This window comes from Lithobates pipiens, unplaced genomic scaffold (genome assembly GCF_037356315.1).
Source record: "Lithobates pipiens isolate NorthernLeopardFrog02 unplaced genomic scaffold, aLitPip1_a1.2 Scaffold_3, whole genome shotgun sequence".
NCBI classification, from domain to species: Eukaryota; Metazoa; Chordata; class Amphibia; order Anura; family Ranidae; genus Lithobates; species Lithobates pipiens.
The window spans coordinates 84,240,865-84,256,828 of record NW_027507790.1 but is presented as its reverse complement, the minus strand read 5'-3'; the positions used below and the strand labels follow the sequence as shown (position 1 = coordinate 84,256,828).

The window sequence follows — 15,964 nt, the reverse complement described above, 5'->3', positions numbered from 1 at the left end:
AAGTGGTGAATAGCAATATAACCAGTGAATTCTGTACCTTTTAGGTTCTAAGTTCTATAATGCATTTCAAAGAGACCCCTTTAAATACCCCTTTTGAAAGTCTTGCCCTTGTGTCAAAAAAAACACTATCGAATATTCAGTGGTATGATGTACAGTACCTTGTAACATATACAATAACATCTTTATTCACATTTGACCCTGTATATTTTACATCCTATATTGTTAAAATACTCTCACTGGCCACTTTATTAGGTATACCAGTTCAGTTGCTTGGTAACACTAATTGCTAATCAGCCAATCCCATGGTAGAAACTCAATGCATTTAGGCATCTAGACGCGGTGAAGATGACTTGTTGAAGTTCAAACCAAGCATCAAAATGAGAAAGAAATGGGATTTAAGTGACTTTGAATGTGGCATGGTTGTTGGTGCCAAACGGGCTGGTCTGAGCAAAACTGCTGATTTGCAGGGATTTACTCACACAAACATCTCTAGAGTTTACAGAGAATGGTCTAAAAAAGAGAAAATATCCAGTGAGCTGCAGTTGTGTGGACGAAAATTACTTGTTGAGGTCAGAGGAGAATGAGCAGATTGGTTTGAGATGATAGAAAGGCAACAGTAACTCAAATAAGCACTTGTTACCACCAAGGTATGCAGAATATCATCTCTGAATTCACAACACATCAAACCTTGAAGCAGATGGGCTACAGTAGCAGAAGACCACACCGGGTGTCCGTCCTGTCAGCTAAGAACAGGAAACTAAGGCTACAATTCGCACAGGCTCACCACAAGAAGATTGAAAACATTTTGTCGGGTCTGATGAGTCTCAATTTCTGCTGCGACGTTCAGATAGTAGGGTCAGAACTTTAAACATGAAAGCATGGATCCATCCTGCCTTGTACGAATGGTTCAGGTTGGTGGTGTAATGGTGTGGGGGATATTTTATTGGCACACTTTGGGCCCCTTAGTACCAATTGTGCATCATTTAAACACCATGACCTACCTGAGTATTGTTGCTGACCATGTCTACCACTTTATGACTACAGTGTACCCATCTTCTGATGGTTACTTCCAGCAGGATAATGCACCATGTCACAAGATCTCGATCCAATAGAGCACCTTTGGGATGTGGTGGAACAGAAGATTCACATCATGGCTGTGCAGCCCACAAATTTGCAGCAACTGCGTGAAGCTTTCATGTCAGTATGGACCAAAATCTCTGAGGAATGTTTCCAACACCTTGTTGAATCTATGCCACAAAGAATTAGGGCAGTTCTGAAGGCAAAAGGAGGTCCAACCCGATATTAGGAAATTGTATGTAATAAAGTGGCTGGTGAGCATAGAGCAATAATGTAATAAACTCCTTTGAGCAGTTTCTATACACAAACATAAAGCATACACTCTTTTTATATGAATGGATATATTGCTTGACCATTTTTAATTATACAAAGGAAGGGCTTGTAAGGTACAATGAAGCATTAATATGGGCTGAGGTCATTTCCATATTTCATAGCATAAGTAATTGCTTATTCCTAGTGAGGACTTCACAGGTAAAATCAAGGTCTACCCATTACAGATTCCTTCCCCAGATTTAAAAAAAACTCGAATTAAAGAGGAAGTAAACCCTGATGAGTTTACTTCCTCTTTCATTCCCTGCAAAGGCAAAGCATAATGGACTACTATGCATCATTCGGCGAAGCCGCGATGACGTCACTCCCGCGAATGCGCACGGGAGCCGACATGCGCGGCAGCTCCATCGTTGAAAATGCCGCGCTCAGTGCGCCTGCGCCATAGACAGCAGTGCCTGTTTTTGGGCAAATATCTCCTAAACCATATAGGTTTAGGAGATATTTCTTGGACCTACAGGTAAGCCTTAATCTAGGCTTACCTGTAGGTCAAAGTGGTTTGTAAGGGTTTACAACCACTTTAAAGTAAATGCAAAACTTTTTGCAATATTTTTTGGAAGGGTTAAGCGGACCATGTACTGTATGATTTCTTTCATTCAGCCTCACAGCTGTCAGAATACCCAAACAGCGTCTGAATCTGATTGGATGCAGCTGCTTTTCATGCTGACAGTTTTCCACCCGGCTTCTTCTATCAGCTCCATGTATGGTTAGCTGATGAGGGGATTTCCTCTCATTGTAGAGACATTTCTTCTTGCTTCGTCTTGATTCTCTGAACCAGGACACAGAGAAAAATAAATCTAAAATGTTTTTAAATTTTCTATATTCTATAAAAAAAAAAGTCTTGGTTTCACGTACACTTTAAAAGACAAAGAACAAACCAGTAAGAAATACCTCCAGACCTTAGCTTCTGACCACTTTCTGAAGGCACTGGTGATGTCATAATGTCTCCTGGGAAAGCTGGATCCTGCAGGAGTGCTCTGCAACACAGAAGAGGAACCTCCCTTGGATGTTGGAGTGAAAACAGGGGTCTGCTGTGTTTTTCAATGGTTTGTTTTTAGATCTTTTAGTTAATTTTTCTGAAGTTGGGGGGGTCTCCCAGTTCCCAGATAAGCTGACTCTGCCTTTTTTTTATGCAGGGCCTGCTTTAAGAATTAGTAAGACCCTTTTCACACTGGAGGGTTTTGCAGGTGCTATAGCATTAAAAATAGTGTCTGCAAAACGCCCTAAAAAAGCTGCTCTGCTCCATTCACTTCAGTGTGAAAGCCCTCGGGCTTTCACACTGGAGCGGTGCACTGGCAGCGCTTCAGAAAAAGTCCTGCCAGCAGCTTCTTTGGAGAAGCGGTGAATTCACTGCTCCCCCACCGCTGCTCCCCCATTGAAATCAATGGGGCAGCGCTGCGATACCGACTGCGATTTAACCCCTTTTCGGCCACTAGCGGGGGATTAAAATCGCCCTACTAGCGGCCGAATAGTGCCGCTTTACCGCTGGCGCCAGTGGCGGCTCAGTGTGAAAGGGGTCTTATTGAGCTTTAAAGTGATTATTAAAGGCAGATTTTTTTTTTTTTATAACAAACATACTGGCCTGCTCTGTGCAGTGGATTTGCACAGAGCAGCCCCGATCCTGCTTTCGGGTCCCCAGCCAGTGCTCCTGGCTCCTCTCTCCTGCCCCCCATAGTTAGCCACTTGCTATAGGGGCGTCCAAGCCAATGCTCTTTCCATTCAGACACAGAACGTGGCCTGGCCCTGCCTCCACACTCTCCTCATTTGTTTACTGGCTGTCTCAGCCAATGAGGAGGCAGAGAGTCAGGAGAGCCACTGATCTGGTGCACATTGCTGGATTGAGATGGGGCTCAGGTAAGTATTGGGGGGGCTAAAAAACTTGAGCCTTTGCAACTACTGTACTTTAAAGCAAATCCTCACTCTCCTCTGTAACTGCAGTGCTTTTGCTATGAGGAGGAAGTACTCTAAAGTGCCTATAGCTACAGGGGTAAGGGATACCTTGTTTTAAGCTAATTTACTGCAGTGTAGTAATGTGAAACTATAAGCAAATCGTATGCACCCCTGACTGCATTAAAATCGAAAGGGATATGTTTGGAATCCATGACATGTTATGTCACTGTGTTATTCATACTAGTGCATAAGGGTATAAATATGACTGTATATAAGCTTTGCCTGAAAGAAGTTGAACCATTAATGTAGAGGCCTGTAATTATCCCTTCACCTTCTGTGGTTTCTAGTGATTCGATCTGCCTGTGCTGTAATATTATCTTTATAACCCTCCCAGCTATCTTCTCCTTTAGAAAATAGGCTGTGGTTCTACAGGCAGCATCTGATTCTGAAACCACTAATTGTTTGTAGACAAGTGGAATGGGAAATTGCCAGTCGATTATAAAGTTAACATACCTATAAAAAGGATTTGATTGTCACTTGTTTGTTATGTGTGTGTGTTTTCAGGGAACAAGTGAAAACATATCAGTAGCATCAGATACAGAAGCCCTGGAAACTCAAGTAAGTACCCTTTAACTGACCTACAAAGAAGCTCAGACTAGTATGACTGTAGGGAAAGGTATTTGAGGAAGGGTCCCTTTTGTAGTAAATTCTTCTACAGTGCAGCTTATTTGTGAAAACTAGAGCCGAGGAGAGAGAATGGAGTGCTAGATTCCCAATTCCTCTTGAGAGAATAATTTTATATACAGTGTACACAGTGGGGACGGAAAGTATTCAGACCCCCTTACATTTTTCACTCTTTGTTATATTGCAGCCATTTACTAAAATATTTTAAGTTCATTTTTTTCCCCTCATTATAGTACACACAGCACCCCATATTGACAGAAAAACACAGAATTGTTGAAATTTTTTCCGATTTAATAACCATTTCAGCCCCGGAAGGATTTACCCCCTTCGTGACCAAAGCGTTTTTTGCGATTCGGCACTGCGTCGCTTTAACTGACAATTGCGCGGTTGTGCAACATGGCTCCAAAACAAAATTGGCATCCTTTTTTTCCCACAAATAGAGCTGTCTTTTGGTGTTATTTGATCACCCCTCCGGTTTTAATTTTTTGCGATATAAACAACAGTAACAATTTTGAAAAAAAAAGCATTATTTTTAACTTTTTGCTATAATAAATATCCCCTAAAAATATATATGTAAAAAAAAAAAGAATTTCCCTCAGTTTAGGCTGACACATATTCTTCTACATATTTTTGGTAAAAATCGCAATAAACGTTTATAGATTGGTTTGCGCAAAAGTTATAGCGTCTACAAAATAGAGGATAATTTTATGGCATTTTTCTTCATTTTTTTTTCTTTTTTTACTAGTAATGGTGGCGATCCACGATTTTTATCATGACTGCGACATTTTGGCAGACACATCGGACAATTTTGACATATTTTTGGGACCATTGGCATTAATTCAGCAATCAATGCTATAAAATTGCATTGATTACTGTAAAAATGTCACTGGCAGTGAAGGGGTTAACCACAGTATCTCATAAAAGTGAGTACACCCCTCACATTTTTGTAAATATTTTATTATATCTTTTCATGTGACAACACTGTAGAAATTACACTTTGCTACACTGTAGTGAGTGTACAGCTTGTATAACGGTGTGAATTTGCTGTCCCTCAAAATAACTCGACACACAGCCAATAATGTCTAAACCTCTGGCAACAAAAGTGAGTACACCCCTAAGTGAAAATGTCCAAATTTGTGCCCAATTAGCCGTTCTCCCTCCCCGGTGTCATGTAACCAAGAATGCCAATATGTACTGTGATATACTGAAGCAGAGTATGATCCCCTCCCTTCAGAGACTGGGCTGCCGGGCAGTATTCCAACATAACGACCCCAAACACACCTCCAAGACGACCACTGTCTTGCTAAAGAAGCTGAGGGTAAAGATGATGGACTGGACAAGCATGTCACCAGACCTAAACCCTATTGATCATCTGTGGGGCATCCTCAAATGGAAGGTGGAGGAGCGCAGGGTCTATAACATCCACCAGCTCTGTGATGTCATCACGGAGGAGTGGAAGAGGACTGAGTGACAACCTGTGAAGCTCTGGTGAACTCCATGCCCAAGAGGATTAAGGCAGTGCTGGAAAATAATGGTGGACAAGCAAAATATTGACACTTTGGGCCCAATTTGGACATTTTCACTTAGGGATGTACTCACTTTTGTTGCCAGAGGTTTAGTCATTGATGTGTTGAGTTATTTTGAGGGGACAGCAAATTTACACTAATACAAGCTGTACACTCACTACTTTTCATTATAGCAAAGTGTCATTTCTTCAGTGTTGTCCCATGAAAATATATAATAAAATATTTACAAAAATGTGAGAGGGGTGTAGTCACTTTTGTGAGATACTGTATATATACTCCTTTTTTTGCGGGAAATAATTCTTCCCTCACATGAAAGTCAGTGGCTTAAAGGAGGGGTGTAAAGGATCAGATTTGTGGTTCTAAGGAAATGCAGTGGAGGGCCTTGCTGTCTTTCAGAGCAGTATATCTTCCTATATTATACACCAGGGATGTAGGCACTGGCAGAAAGGAACTCTGTAAACATTAGCTATTGCAGGTAGCAACAGAATGTGAAAAGGGTACATAAATAAATACATACTATCCATTTTTTTCTTTGCTAAATCTCTTTAGGCTAATGATCCCCCGCGAAAACAGGCGAGAGCCTCGCTGTCTGATTTATCAACGCTGGATGAAATTGAGGCGCTTACAATCCGACAGCTGAAAGAAATCCTGGCTCGCAACTTTGTCAACTACTCAGGCTGCTGTGAAAAGTGGGAGCTGGTGGAGAAAGTCAACCGGCTGTACAGAGAGAATGAGGAGAACAGAAAGTCCTGTACGTTAGTGTTTTGCTCTTTATAGGTTTAGATCTGCATTACTTTTTGTAAGCAAAGAATAAGAGGATTAAGCTACTTTCTCTAAAATAGTCAAAGTACTCATTGTCACAGATGTCAAAAAGCAGATAATATGCTACATATGGTTTAGGCCTGTGAAAAAAATGGAGCCTTCTGGTCACAGATTCCATACTTTCATTTCTCAAAATTCCATAAAACATATTTAGTTATTTTTTTCTTTTATGCCAGAAAAATAGTGGGGTTACTGTGAATTTCCACTAAACTCTTTAAAAATGAATGCTTGGAAGTGCTTAGTAAACCAGATTCTACCCTTAAAGTATATTGAATAAAATATGCGGCCCGAGGTCACCCTGCTAAGTTAGAATTTTTTTTTTTTCTTAATTTAAATGGTAAATATTTTTAAAAAATACACCGGTACACTCAATTACTGCACAGTGACTTTTGTTATATTTCCTTTGTTGGTTTGTTTGCAAACTCTTTACAAGTCTTAGGAGAAACATGGTATCCTTTATTCTATTTTGACGTCAACACACATGTCTATCATGTCAGGATTTATTCTATCTCTATATATCGTGTATTGATGTATCAGCCTTAGTTCAATAAACTAAAATAAATAAAAAAAAAAAAGGAGGAACTGCCTTGTCCTATGCAAAGTCATGTTTGTAAGAAAATCTTCATGCTAAAACTTGCATCTAAATGAGATAGCAGTAGTACAGTTTATCCACAGTGCACAGTGATGGTCTAGTCCAGTGTTTCTAAACCTTTTTCTTGATCATACATCACGGGACACAGGAGCTTCATTACATAGTGGGTTATATAGGCACCTCTGGTGATTGGACACTGGTTAACCCTCAATTAAGGAGAATTCCTCCCCTATATAACCCCTCCCATATGGGAGGCACCTCAGTTTTTTCGCCAGTGTCTGTGGTGGTTGGTCAGGTAAAACATGTGCTATGAAGAAAGCTCTGTGCAGGTCCCTGTGGGGGCCTAAGGGCTACAACAAACTGGATCCATATCTCGGCCCGATATTTGACTCCCAAGATGGTATGGTACCCGGGCCTCGTCATCTGAAGAAACTAGGTTTTGCCTGTAAGTCCTCTCCTATTGGAAGACTGGGCTCTGGGAAAACCAGACTTGGTGTACTATTTACATAGTGGCACGAAAGTTTCTGGCAGAGTCTTTTACAAGGTCCAGGAAGGAGGTTCCTTTGAGAAGGAACCCCAAAAAATCCTGAAGGTTGGCACAACTCTGCCCGCCGTGATGGGTGAAGGCTGGAATCTGTTTGTTTTCAGCAATTCCTGCGGCGAGGACAGGTAAGGGATTGGATCCAGGCAAACCTAAGACACCTACTCAGCATCAGGTTGTGCAGTTTAAGCATATATATTTATTGTGAGACTTTGAGCACAACAGTGATTGCACTTTGTACTAGTACCTCTGCTTTCTAGCTTAGGACTGGCACTCATAAGAGGGTCTCAGGGGGAGGTAACAAAGGCACTGGTAAATCACCGCCTAGGTCTAGGGGTTCTAAAAATGCCTGTAGGTTACCATCCCCCCCTGCAAGACTGGAGCCAGCCTCACAGGATGAGTCAGTGCCCCTGTCAGGTTTTGCAGCCTCTCCTAATATTTCAGCCCTGGTATATGTCACTGAAGACTCCCTTAGGGCTACATTGGAGGGTTTTGAAGGGAGAATCATGAATTTTATTTCAGCTTCCCTAAAAGATAGCAGGAAAAGGGGTGGATCCACTCCCTCTGCTGAGATTCCTCTTTCAGATGACACCTCTGACAATGAGGAGAGATCCCTATCTTGGGACAGGGATCATGAGCAGTCGGATGAATCGGAGGAAGAGGAGAGAGTCCCCTCCTCCCAAGCACTCAGAAAACAGGTGCAATATTATACTGAGTTGGTGCATACCACATTCAGAAGGCCTGCTGCTGAGGTTGCTACGTCCTCTGTTTCTTCCCTGGGAGTCAGGAAAATCCCACAGACTGCCTTTTCCTTTCCAATTCATCCCTTAATGGATAAATTGTTGTATGAGGATTGGGGACATCCCGATAAACTGTTTGCTCCTCCTAAAAGGTTTTCTATGCTTTATCCTCTGGAGGAAAGTTTCACCAAGAAATGGGGGGGTCCCATCTGTCGATGCGGCTGTTTCTTGCGTGAATAGAAACCTGACCTGTCCTTTGGATAATGCTCAGGTATTTAAGGATCCAACTGATAAGAAGCTGGAAACCTTATTGAAAGCCTCCTTTTCCATGACTGGCGCAGTAGTGCAACCTACAGTCGCAGCCATGGGGTAGTGTCAGTTCCTCAAGGAACAAGTTAAGCAGATGCTTGGCCTCCTTCCCAGTGAGGAAGTGGAGAACTATGCAGTAATACCTCAAATTCTGTGTTTTATGATTGATGCGATTTTGGATTCTGTCCAACAAGTATCTAGTTTTTCTCTCCTTTTGGTACACATGCGAAGGGCCCTATGGCTAAAAGATTGGGCAGCTGAGCTATCATGCAAGAAGCATTTGATTGGGTTCCCATTTAAGGGGGAACGTTTATTTGGAGAAGAATTAGACAAGTTCGTCCAAAGAATTTCAGGGGGTAAATCTACTCTCCTTCCAATCAAAAGGAGCAAACGTCCATCATTTAGGCGTTCTCTCTCTCCCGGAGCATCAAGCTCTAAGCAGTGGCGACGGCCTTCCCAATCTCCCTCTACAGGAAAGGCTCAAGGCCGGGCCCAGGGGCAGAAAAAGACTTGGGGGCGAAAGCCTGCCAAGCAGAGCCCAAAAGCTTCCTTGTGAAGGGGCGCCCCCGCTCAGCCGAGTGGGGGGAAGGCTCCTGCAGTTTGCAGAAGCCTGGCGGGAAGAGATCCGGGACAAGTGGGTAGTCTCCTCGGTATCTCTGGGTTACAAGCTAGAGTTTCAGGAGATTCCACCTTCTCGCTTTTTAAGGTCAAGGATCCCCAGGGATCCAGTAAAGCAAAGACCGCTATTCCTGGCCTTAGATCACTTATTATCCCAGGGGGTGATAGTGGAAGTGGATCCAAAGGAACAGGGTTCAGGCTTTTACTCGAATCTCTTCACCGTTACAAAGCCAAATGGAGGTGTCAGACCTATCCTGGATCTGAAGGATCTGAACCGATTTTTACGCATCCGGTCCTTCCGAATGCAGTCAATACGCGCTGTGGTCTCCTCCCTGCAAGGGAGAGAGTTTATGGCATCAATAGATATCAAGGATGCATATCTTCATGTGCCAATATTTTCCGCACACCAAAAGTATCTAAGGTTCGCGGTAGAGCGGCGCCATTCTCAATTTGTGGCTTTGCCGTTCGGGCTCGCTACGGCTCCTCGAGTCTTCACAAAGATTCTAGACCCTCTCTTGGCAAACCTAAGAGCTCAGGGTATAGCCGTCATGGCTTATCTAGACGATTTGCTTCTCAAAGAGAAAACAGTAGCGCTCCTGAACCACAGTGTTACCAGAACACTAGACCACCTGGAACGCCTAGGTTGGATTATAAACCTAGAAAAATCATCCCTACAGCCTGCTACCAGGTTGGAGTACCTGGGTATGGTCATCGACACCGCTCAAGGCGGGGTGTTTCTACCAAGGCCAAAAGCCTTGGCCATTGGAGGTCTGGTGCGCCTAATTCTGGGCAGAAGATCTTCCCCCATTCGGTTGTGCATGAGACTGTTAGGGAAAATGGTCGCCTCCTTCGAGGCCGTTCCATTCGCCCAGTTCCACTCAAGGCCTCTGCAAAGATGCATCCTTGCGGCGTGGAACAGGAAGCCCCAGGCCTTGGATCTTCCTATGTCTGTCCCCAGGGACACGCAAGAGTCTCGTTTGGTGGTTATAAACCGAGAATTTGCTGAAAGTCAAAACTTTTCTTCCTCTTCCATGGAAGATTATTACGACAGATGCCAGCCTGACAGGCTGGGGAGCAGTGTTGGAGGAGACGTGCTCGCAGGGGAAATGGTCTGCGATCAAGAAGCTATTGCCCATAAATGTCTTGGAGATCCGGACAGTTTATATGGCTCTCATAAAGTGGTCCTACAGACTACGGGGTCTCCCTGTTCGGGTTCAGTCCAACAATGCCACAGCAGTGGCCTATATCAATCACCAGGGTGGTACCAGGAGTCTGGTTGCACAAAAAGAGGTGAATCGCATACTTGCCTGGGCAGAAAGGCATGTTCCATCCCTTTCTGCAGTCTTCATTCCAGGAGTGGAAAATTGGCAGGCGGATTTTCTGAGCCGCCAACAGTTGTGCCCAGGAGAATGGGCTCTGCACCCCGACGTGTTTCAGAACATATGTCACAGGTGGGGTACTCCAGACGTAGATCTGTTTGCGTCCAGAATCAACAGAAAGCTGGACAAATTTGTGTCAAGGACAAGAGATGTTCTTGCTCGGGGGTCGGATGCTCTGACAGTTCCCTGGAATCAGTACAATCTAATTTATGCCTTCCCCCCGTGCCCGCTTCTGTCACGGTTCCTGGGAAGAATCAAGAGGTAGCCCCGGTTTGGCCCAGGCGACCTTGGTACGCAGAGATCATGAAGTTGGCAGTAGGCAGGCCATGGATCCTTCCTCTCTGGCCAGATCTGCTCTCACAGGGTCCAATATACCATCCTGCTTTACGCAGTCTGAATTTGACGGTTTGGCTGCTGAGACCCACATTCTGAGGGATCGTGGGCTTTCGGGGCCAGTCCTTTCTACTCTGGTCAATGCCAGAAAGCCGGCCTCCAGGCTTATTTACTACAAAATGTGGAAGGCATATGTTTCCTGGTGTGAACTCAGGGAATGGCATCCTAGAAAGTATGTCATTAGCAGCATCTTGGCCTTTCTCCAGTCAGGCCTAGAAACTAATTTAGCCGTAAGCACTATCAAGGTGCAGATTTCAGCCTTGTCAGTGTTTTTTCAGAAGCCACTTGCAGCGCATTCCCTTGTTCAGGCTTTCATCCAGGGGGCCATGCGGATAAGACCGCCAGGCAAACCTCCGGTATGCCCATGGGATCTGAATTTAGTTCTCTCAGCTTTGCAGGGGCAACCATTTGAACCTTTGCATCTGGCTTCATTAGTTCTTTTGACTAAAAAATTGGTTTTCTTGGTAGCCATTTCCTCGGCTAGGAGAGTGTCAAAGCTAGCAGCTCTCTCCAGCAAGGAACCGTATCTAATTATTCATAAGGACCGGGTAAGTAATGCGTCCCAACAGGTCCTTTCTGCCTAAGGTGGTTTCTGGATTCCATTTGAATCAAGATCTAATCCTACCATCCTTTTTTCCGGATCCACAGTCCGCAGAAGAATCTTTGCACACTTTAGATGTGGTAAGGGCAATCAGTAACTATCTTCAGGCAACTGCTCAGATAAGAAAGACTGATTGCTTATTTATTTTGCCGGAAGGCCCTAGGAAGGGCCAAGCGGCATCAAAATCCACTCTCTCAAGGTGGATTAGACAGGTTATTTCTCAGACCTATAGTGTAAAGGGGAAGATTCCTCCTCTTCCAGTGAAAGCGCACTCAACCAGGGCTGTAGGTGCTTCTTGGGCAGTGCATCACCAGGCCTCCCTGGCTCAGATCTGTAAGGCTGCAGCTTGGTCATCAGTCCACACATTCACCAGATTCTATCAGGTGGATGTCAGAGGACAAGAGGATATCGCCTTTGGGCGCAGTTTACTGCAGGCTGCAGTTTAGATCCTCCGGGCCATGGCTGTCTATATTTCTGATCTGTGTCTCCCTCCCCTCAAACTGAGCATTGCTTTGGGACATCCCACTATGTAATGAAGCTCCTGTGTCCCGTGATGTATGATCAAGAAAATAGGATTTTTATATACAGCTTACCTGTAAAATCCTTTTCTTGAGAAGTACATCACGGGACACAGGGCTCCCTCCCCTCTTGGGTTTCTTATTGCTTTGCTACAAAACTGAGGTGCCTCTCATATGGGAGGGGTTATATAAGGGAGGAATTCTCCTTAATTGAGGGTTAACCAGTGTCCAATCACCAGAGGTGCCTATAAAACCCACTATGTAATGAAGCTCCTGTGTCCCGTGATGTGCTCTCAAGAAAAGGGTTTTACAGGTAAGCTGTATATAAAAATCCTATTTTTCAGTTCAGACACCCTTTAAAATGATGCACCTAATCTTGAGACACCCCAGTTTAAAATGTGAAAACATAAACTAATAGGCTTATGTAATGCGGCAGCATGCACACATGTAGCACACACATTAGAGGTTTATTTTTACAATAAAAATATACACTGGTATAGTATACACTGATACTGACTAGTATTCCAATGTATCTTTTTTTTCTCTTGCTTTTTCTTCCTTGTGCAGCTAACATGACCCCAGTAGTGATAAAAAAAAAAAAAAAGGAGCAAACAAGGATGCTGTGCAGGCACTTGACGTGCTCCTTATTTATCAAGTGATGATGTTGGTTGAGACAGTTGTTAAAACGCGGGCTTGTGTAACATAAAAAGGGCAGGCTTGATCCACTTGCCAGCTTGTTGACGATTTTTAGGCATTTTGTTATGGCACTGATTGAAAAAAAAAAGGCTGCTCTAGTCTGATGCAGTGGCACATATAGGAAAGATCTTTGAGCACACTTCTCATAGGAAATACCTTGTGCACAACTGTTCCTTCCTTTGCTACTTATTTTTCTCTCTGTGTGCTAAAGGCACTATTTAGATATACCTCCAGTTATGGCGAGAGTACATGTGGCTTTTTACTGCAGATTTATATATTCTCGCTATGTTCTATAGGGCTGATTGAGCGAATTAGCAAACTGATCCATTGTCACTGCTGCCACCTAGAGAATCATCTAGGAAGGAATTCTTATCTAGTAGCTGCACTGCTATTGTTTCAGAACAAGTTTTTGCATTGGCTTTCATGTGTAATTGAAAATACCCTGTGCATAATCTACATCTATATATAATTTATGCGTTCTATATACAGATCAGCTTTAAAAAAATAATGGTGTTATTTCTATAATCATATTTGTAGTTATCTTACTTTTATATATTTTTTTTTTTCAGTGGAACATCTGGAATTCAAACCTGACCAAGGTTTGTTACATTTTATCTTAACAAAACGTGAACACCAGAGATCTGCATTTTGCTTTCCCCATAAAGTAAATCTGCACTGTCTGGCTGCAGGACTTTGTGGGCAAAAGAACAAATATGTGGGGAATATTATAAGTGTAACTAAAGTCAAAACTTTATTTTTTTCCATTTTGGATAGAGTAAGGAAGGGTTTTTGTTTTTCTCTTTCGTTCATTGACGGACACAGCTCCAGTAATCTTGACCGTAGGGTTATTATGCCATCTTCAGGAGAGGACTAGGCAGAACATGTAATACATGTGAAAAAACAGAACTTCACAGTTTCGCCCAGGGGGCAGTCCCTCTGGTAATAACCCCTCAGCCTGCTTCCTGCAGCTCAATTTTTTCTGCCTAGTGAAGGAAAAGGACCTAGGCTCCCTGCGGGATTTTTTTGCTGACTGTTTTTTGCCTTTTGCGCAAGATTTTTAGATCCTGTGATCTGCTATCAACAGCCGGCTGGGTGACAGGCTGGATAATCTAGATCCTTGTAGTCTCCCCAGCCTGGCCATCAAGCATGTGCAGACCCTAGCTATGCGCTGGGTCTACCACGACATGCCCCTCAGGCTCCAGCAGCGGATGGTGAGCGCAACGCTCCGGAGCACACATGACCGGACTACCGATGTCCTTGTCACAGTGTGCCGTGTCCAGCAGCCACTCCATACTGCTCGGGAGTGGGTCTGTGGTGGGATGTCCCCAGCTCGTCCAGATGGTAAGTAGAGCTCTTCCTGCCTCGGTGGCATTGAGCAGCTGGGCATCACTGGAGGTGGATTAGGGGGTCCCTCTCTTCTCTCCCTGTCCCTATTTTCCTCCCCCCCCCACCCCCCGTGGGGGATGCTGCATGACTGGGCTGGGCTCAGTACCTGAGCCAGGGGTCCTCCATGGTCCTCCGTGGGGGCTCTGACTTTAGATTGGGGGCTGTGTTGGGTGTCTGTGTCGCTGGGTGTCTGGAGGCTCTGCATGTGCTGATCGCCATAGCACTGTTCGGGTCCCGCCTGCTCTGATGTGTCAGATGACCAGGACCGATCGGACAGTGAGGATGATTCCCCGTCCAGGTCCACGCAAGACAAATCGCTAGTTGGAGCACTTATCACAGCTGGTGTAATACCCTGAAAATTGAGGATACAGCACGATCCTCTGCTGAAGTAGTGGTCCCTTTTGGGTCCTGTAAGCCAGCCCGTACACCTAAGGTGTTTCCGGATCTGACTTATTTTGATAAGTTCATATACAAGGAATGGGGAAGCCCAGAGCGGACCTTCTCAGTCCTCAAAAGAATGATGGTGCGATACCCCTTTGAGGAGAGTCTTCGTAAAAAATGGTCAGCTCCCCCGGTCGTGGACCCCACAGTATCCAGGTTAAATAAAGTAACCACAACCCCGGTAGAGGGGACTCCTGCATTCAAGGACCCTAGCGACAGAACAGCAGAGGCTTGTTTACGGTTGTGGGGTCAGCAATATGACCAGTACTGGCCACATAACTAGTGTCGCAGACACTTACTGAATGGGCAAAACTGTTGCACCGTGAATTGGAGAAGCAGCAGGCTACTCATGTCTGCGTTGAACTAGCAGACCGGTTAGTGCACGGCCTTAAGTACGTTTGTGACGCGGCCCTGGATACACTTTCTTTGCTCTCCAGGGCTTCAGTGTCAGCAGTTGTGCTGCAGCGCCTGATTTGGCTAAAATGCTGGTCTGCGGACCAGACATCTAAAAAAGCCTTGACGGATCTACCCTTCCTTAGTGAGCGGCTATTTGGAGCCTCGTTGGATGACATTAAAAATGTCACAGGTGGGAAGAGCACCTTGCTCCCACAGGCCAGAAAGACTAAGGAGCCACGCCGCAGGCAAGGGCCCTCATTTTCCACTCAAAACCAGAGTCTTGCAGAAGGAGATCTTGACAAAATGGGACAAATCTCTGTTATCCCTGGATCGGCAAATTCTGGTGAGCCAGTCAGTCAGGCACTCCCTGCTCTGTTGGCTGAGGTCCCCAGCATTTCGGTCTGGGAAGTCGTTCCTACCTCTACATTAGATAGTGATCACAATGGACACCAGCCTGACTGGTTGGGGTGGAGTACTGGGAGTTCAGTCGACCCAGGGCCTCTGGTCGGGGGAGGAATACAAGTTGCCGATCAATGTGCTCGAGCTTTGAGCGATCAGGCTATGCCTCTCCACATGGTCGATGAGACTACGAGGGCGTCCGATCAGGATCCAGTCAGACAACGCCACAGCGGTGGCATATGTCAATCATCAAGGAAGAACAAGAAGCTTGGCTGCAGCATGGGAGGTCGCTCACATCCTTCAGTGGGCAGAGTGACATGTACCGGCCTTGTCGGCCATTTACTTCCCGGGTGTAGAAAACTGGCAGGTGGACTACCTAAGTCGCCAGTTGCTGGACCCAGGAGAATGGGCGTTGCATTCGGAGGTGTTCAGGCTGCTGTGCCTATGGTGGGGCACACCAGACGTGGATCTCCTGGTCTCCCATCTCAATCAGAAGGTGCAGAGATTCGTACCCAGGACAAGAGATCCTTAGGCAGACGTGTCAGACACGCTGGTGGCTCCGTGTAGTCCTTACCGACTGATCTATGCCTTTCCTCCGCTAAAACTGCTACCACCGCAGAGTGGAGGCC

General features: G+C 44.9%; 1 protein-coding gene across 3 annotated transcripts in view; it reads left to right on the top strand.

Moving 5' to 3' along the window:
- The window catches only part of RNF34 (ring finger protein 34), a 72,590-nt gene that overhangs the window by 53,886 nt on the left and 2,740 nt on the right, over positions 1-15,964 (top strand). For all 3 annotated transcript variants that reach the window (XM_077461981.1, XM_077461979.1, XM_077461980.1), the window contains 3 exons: positions 3,859-3,912; positions 6,054-6,255; positions 13,283-13,312. In XM_077461981.1, the coding sequence (XP_077318107.1) occupies positions 3,859-3,912; positions 6,054-6,255; positions 13,283-13,312 (286 nt within the window). The remainder of the gene's footprint in view (positions 1-3,858; positions 3,913-6,053; positions 6,256-13,282; positions 13,313-15,964) is intronic.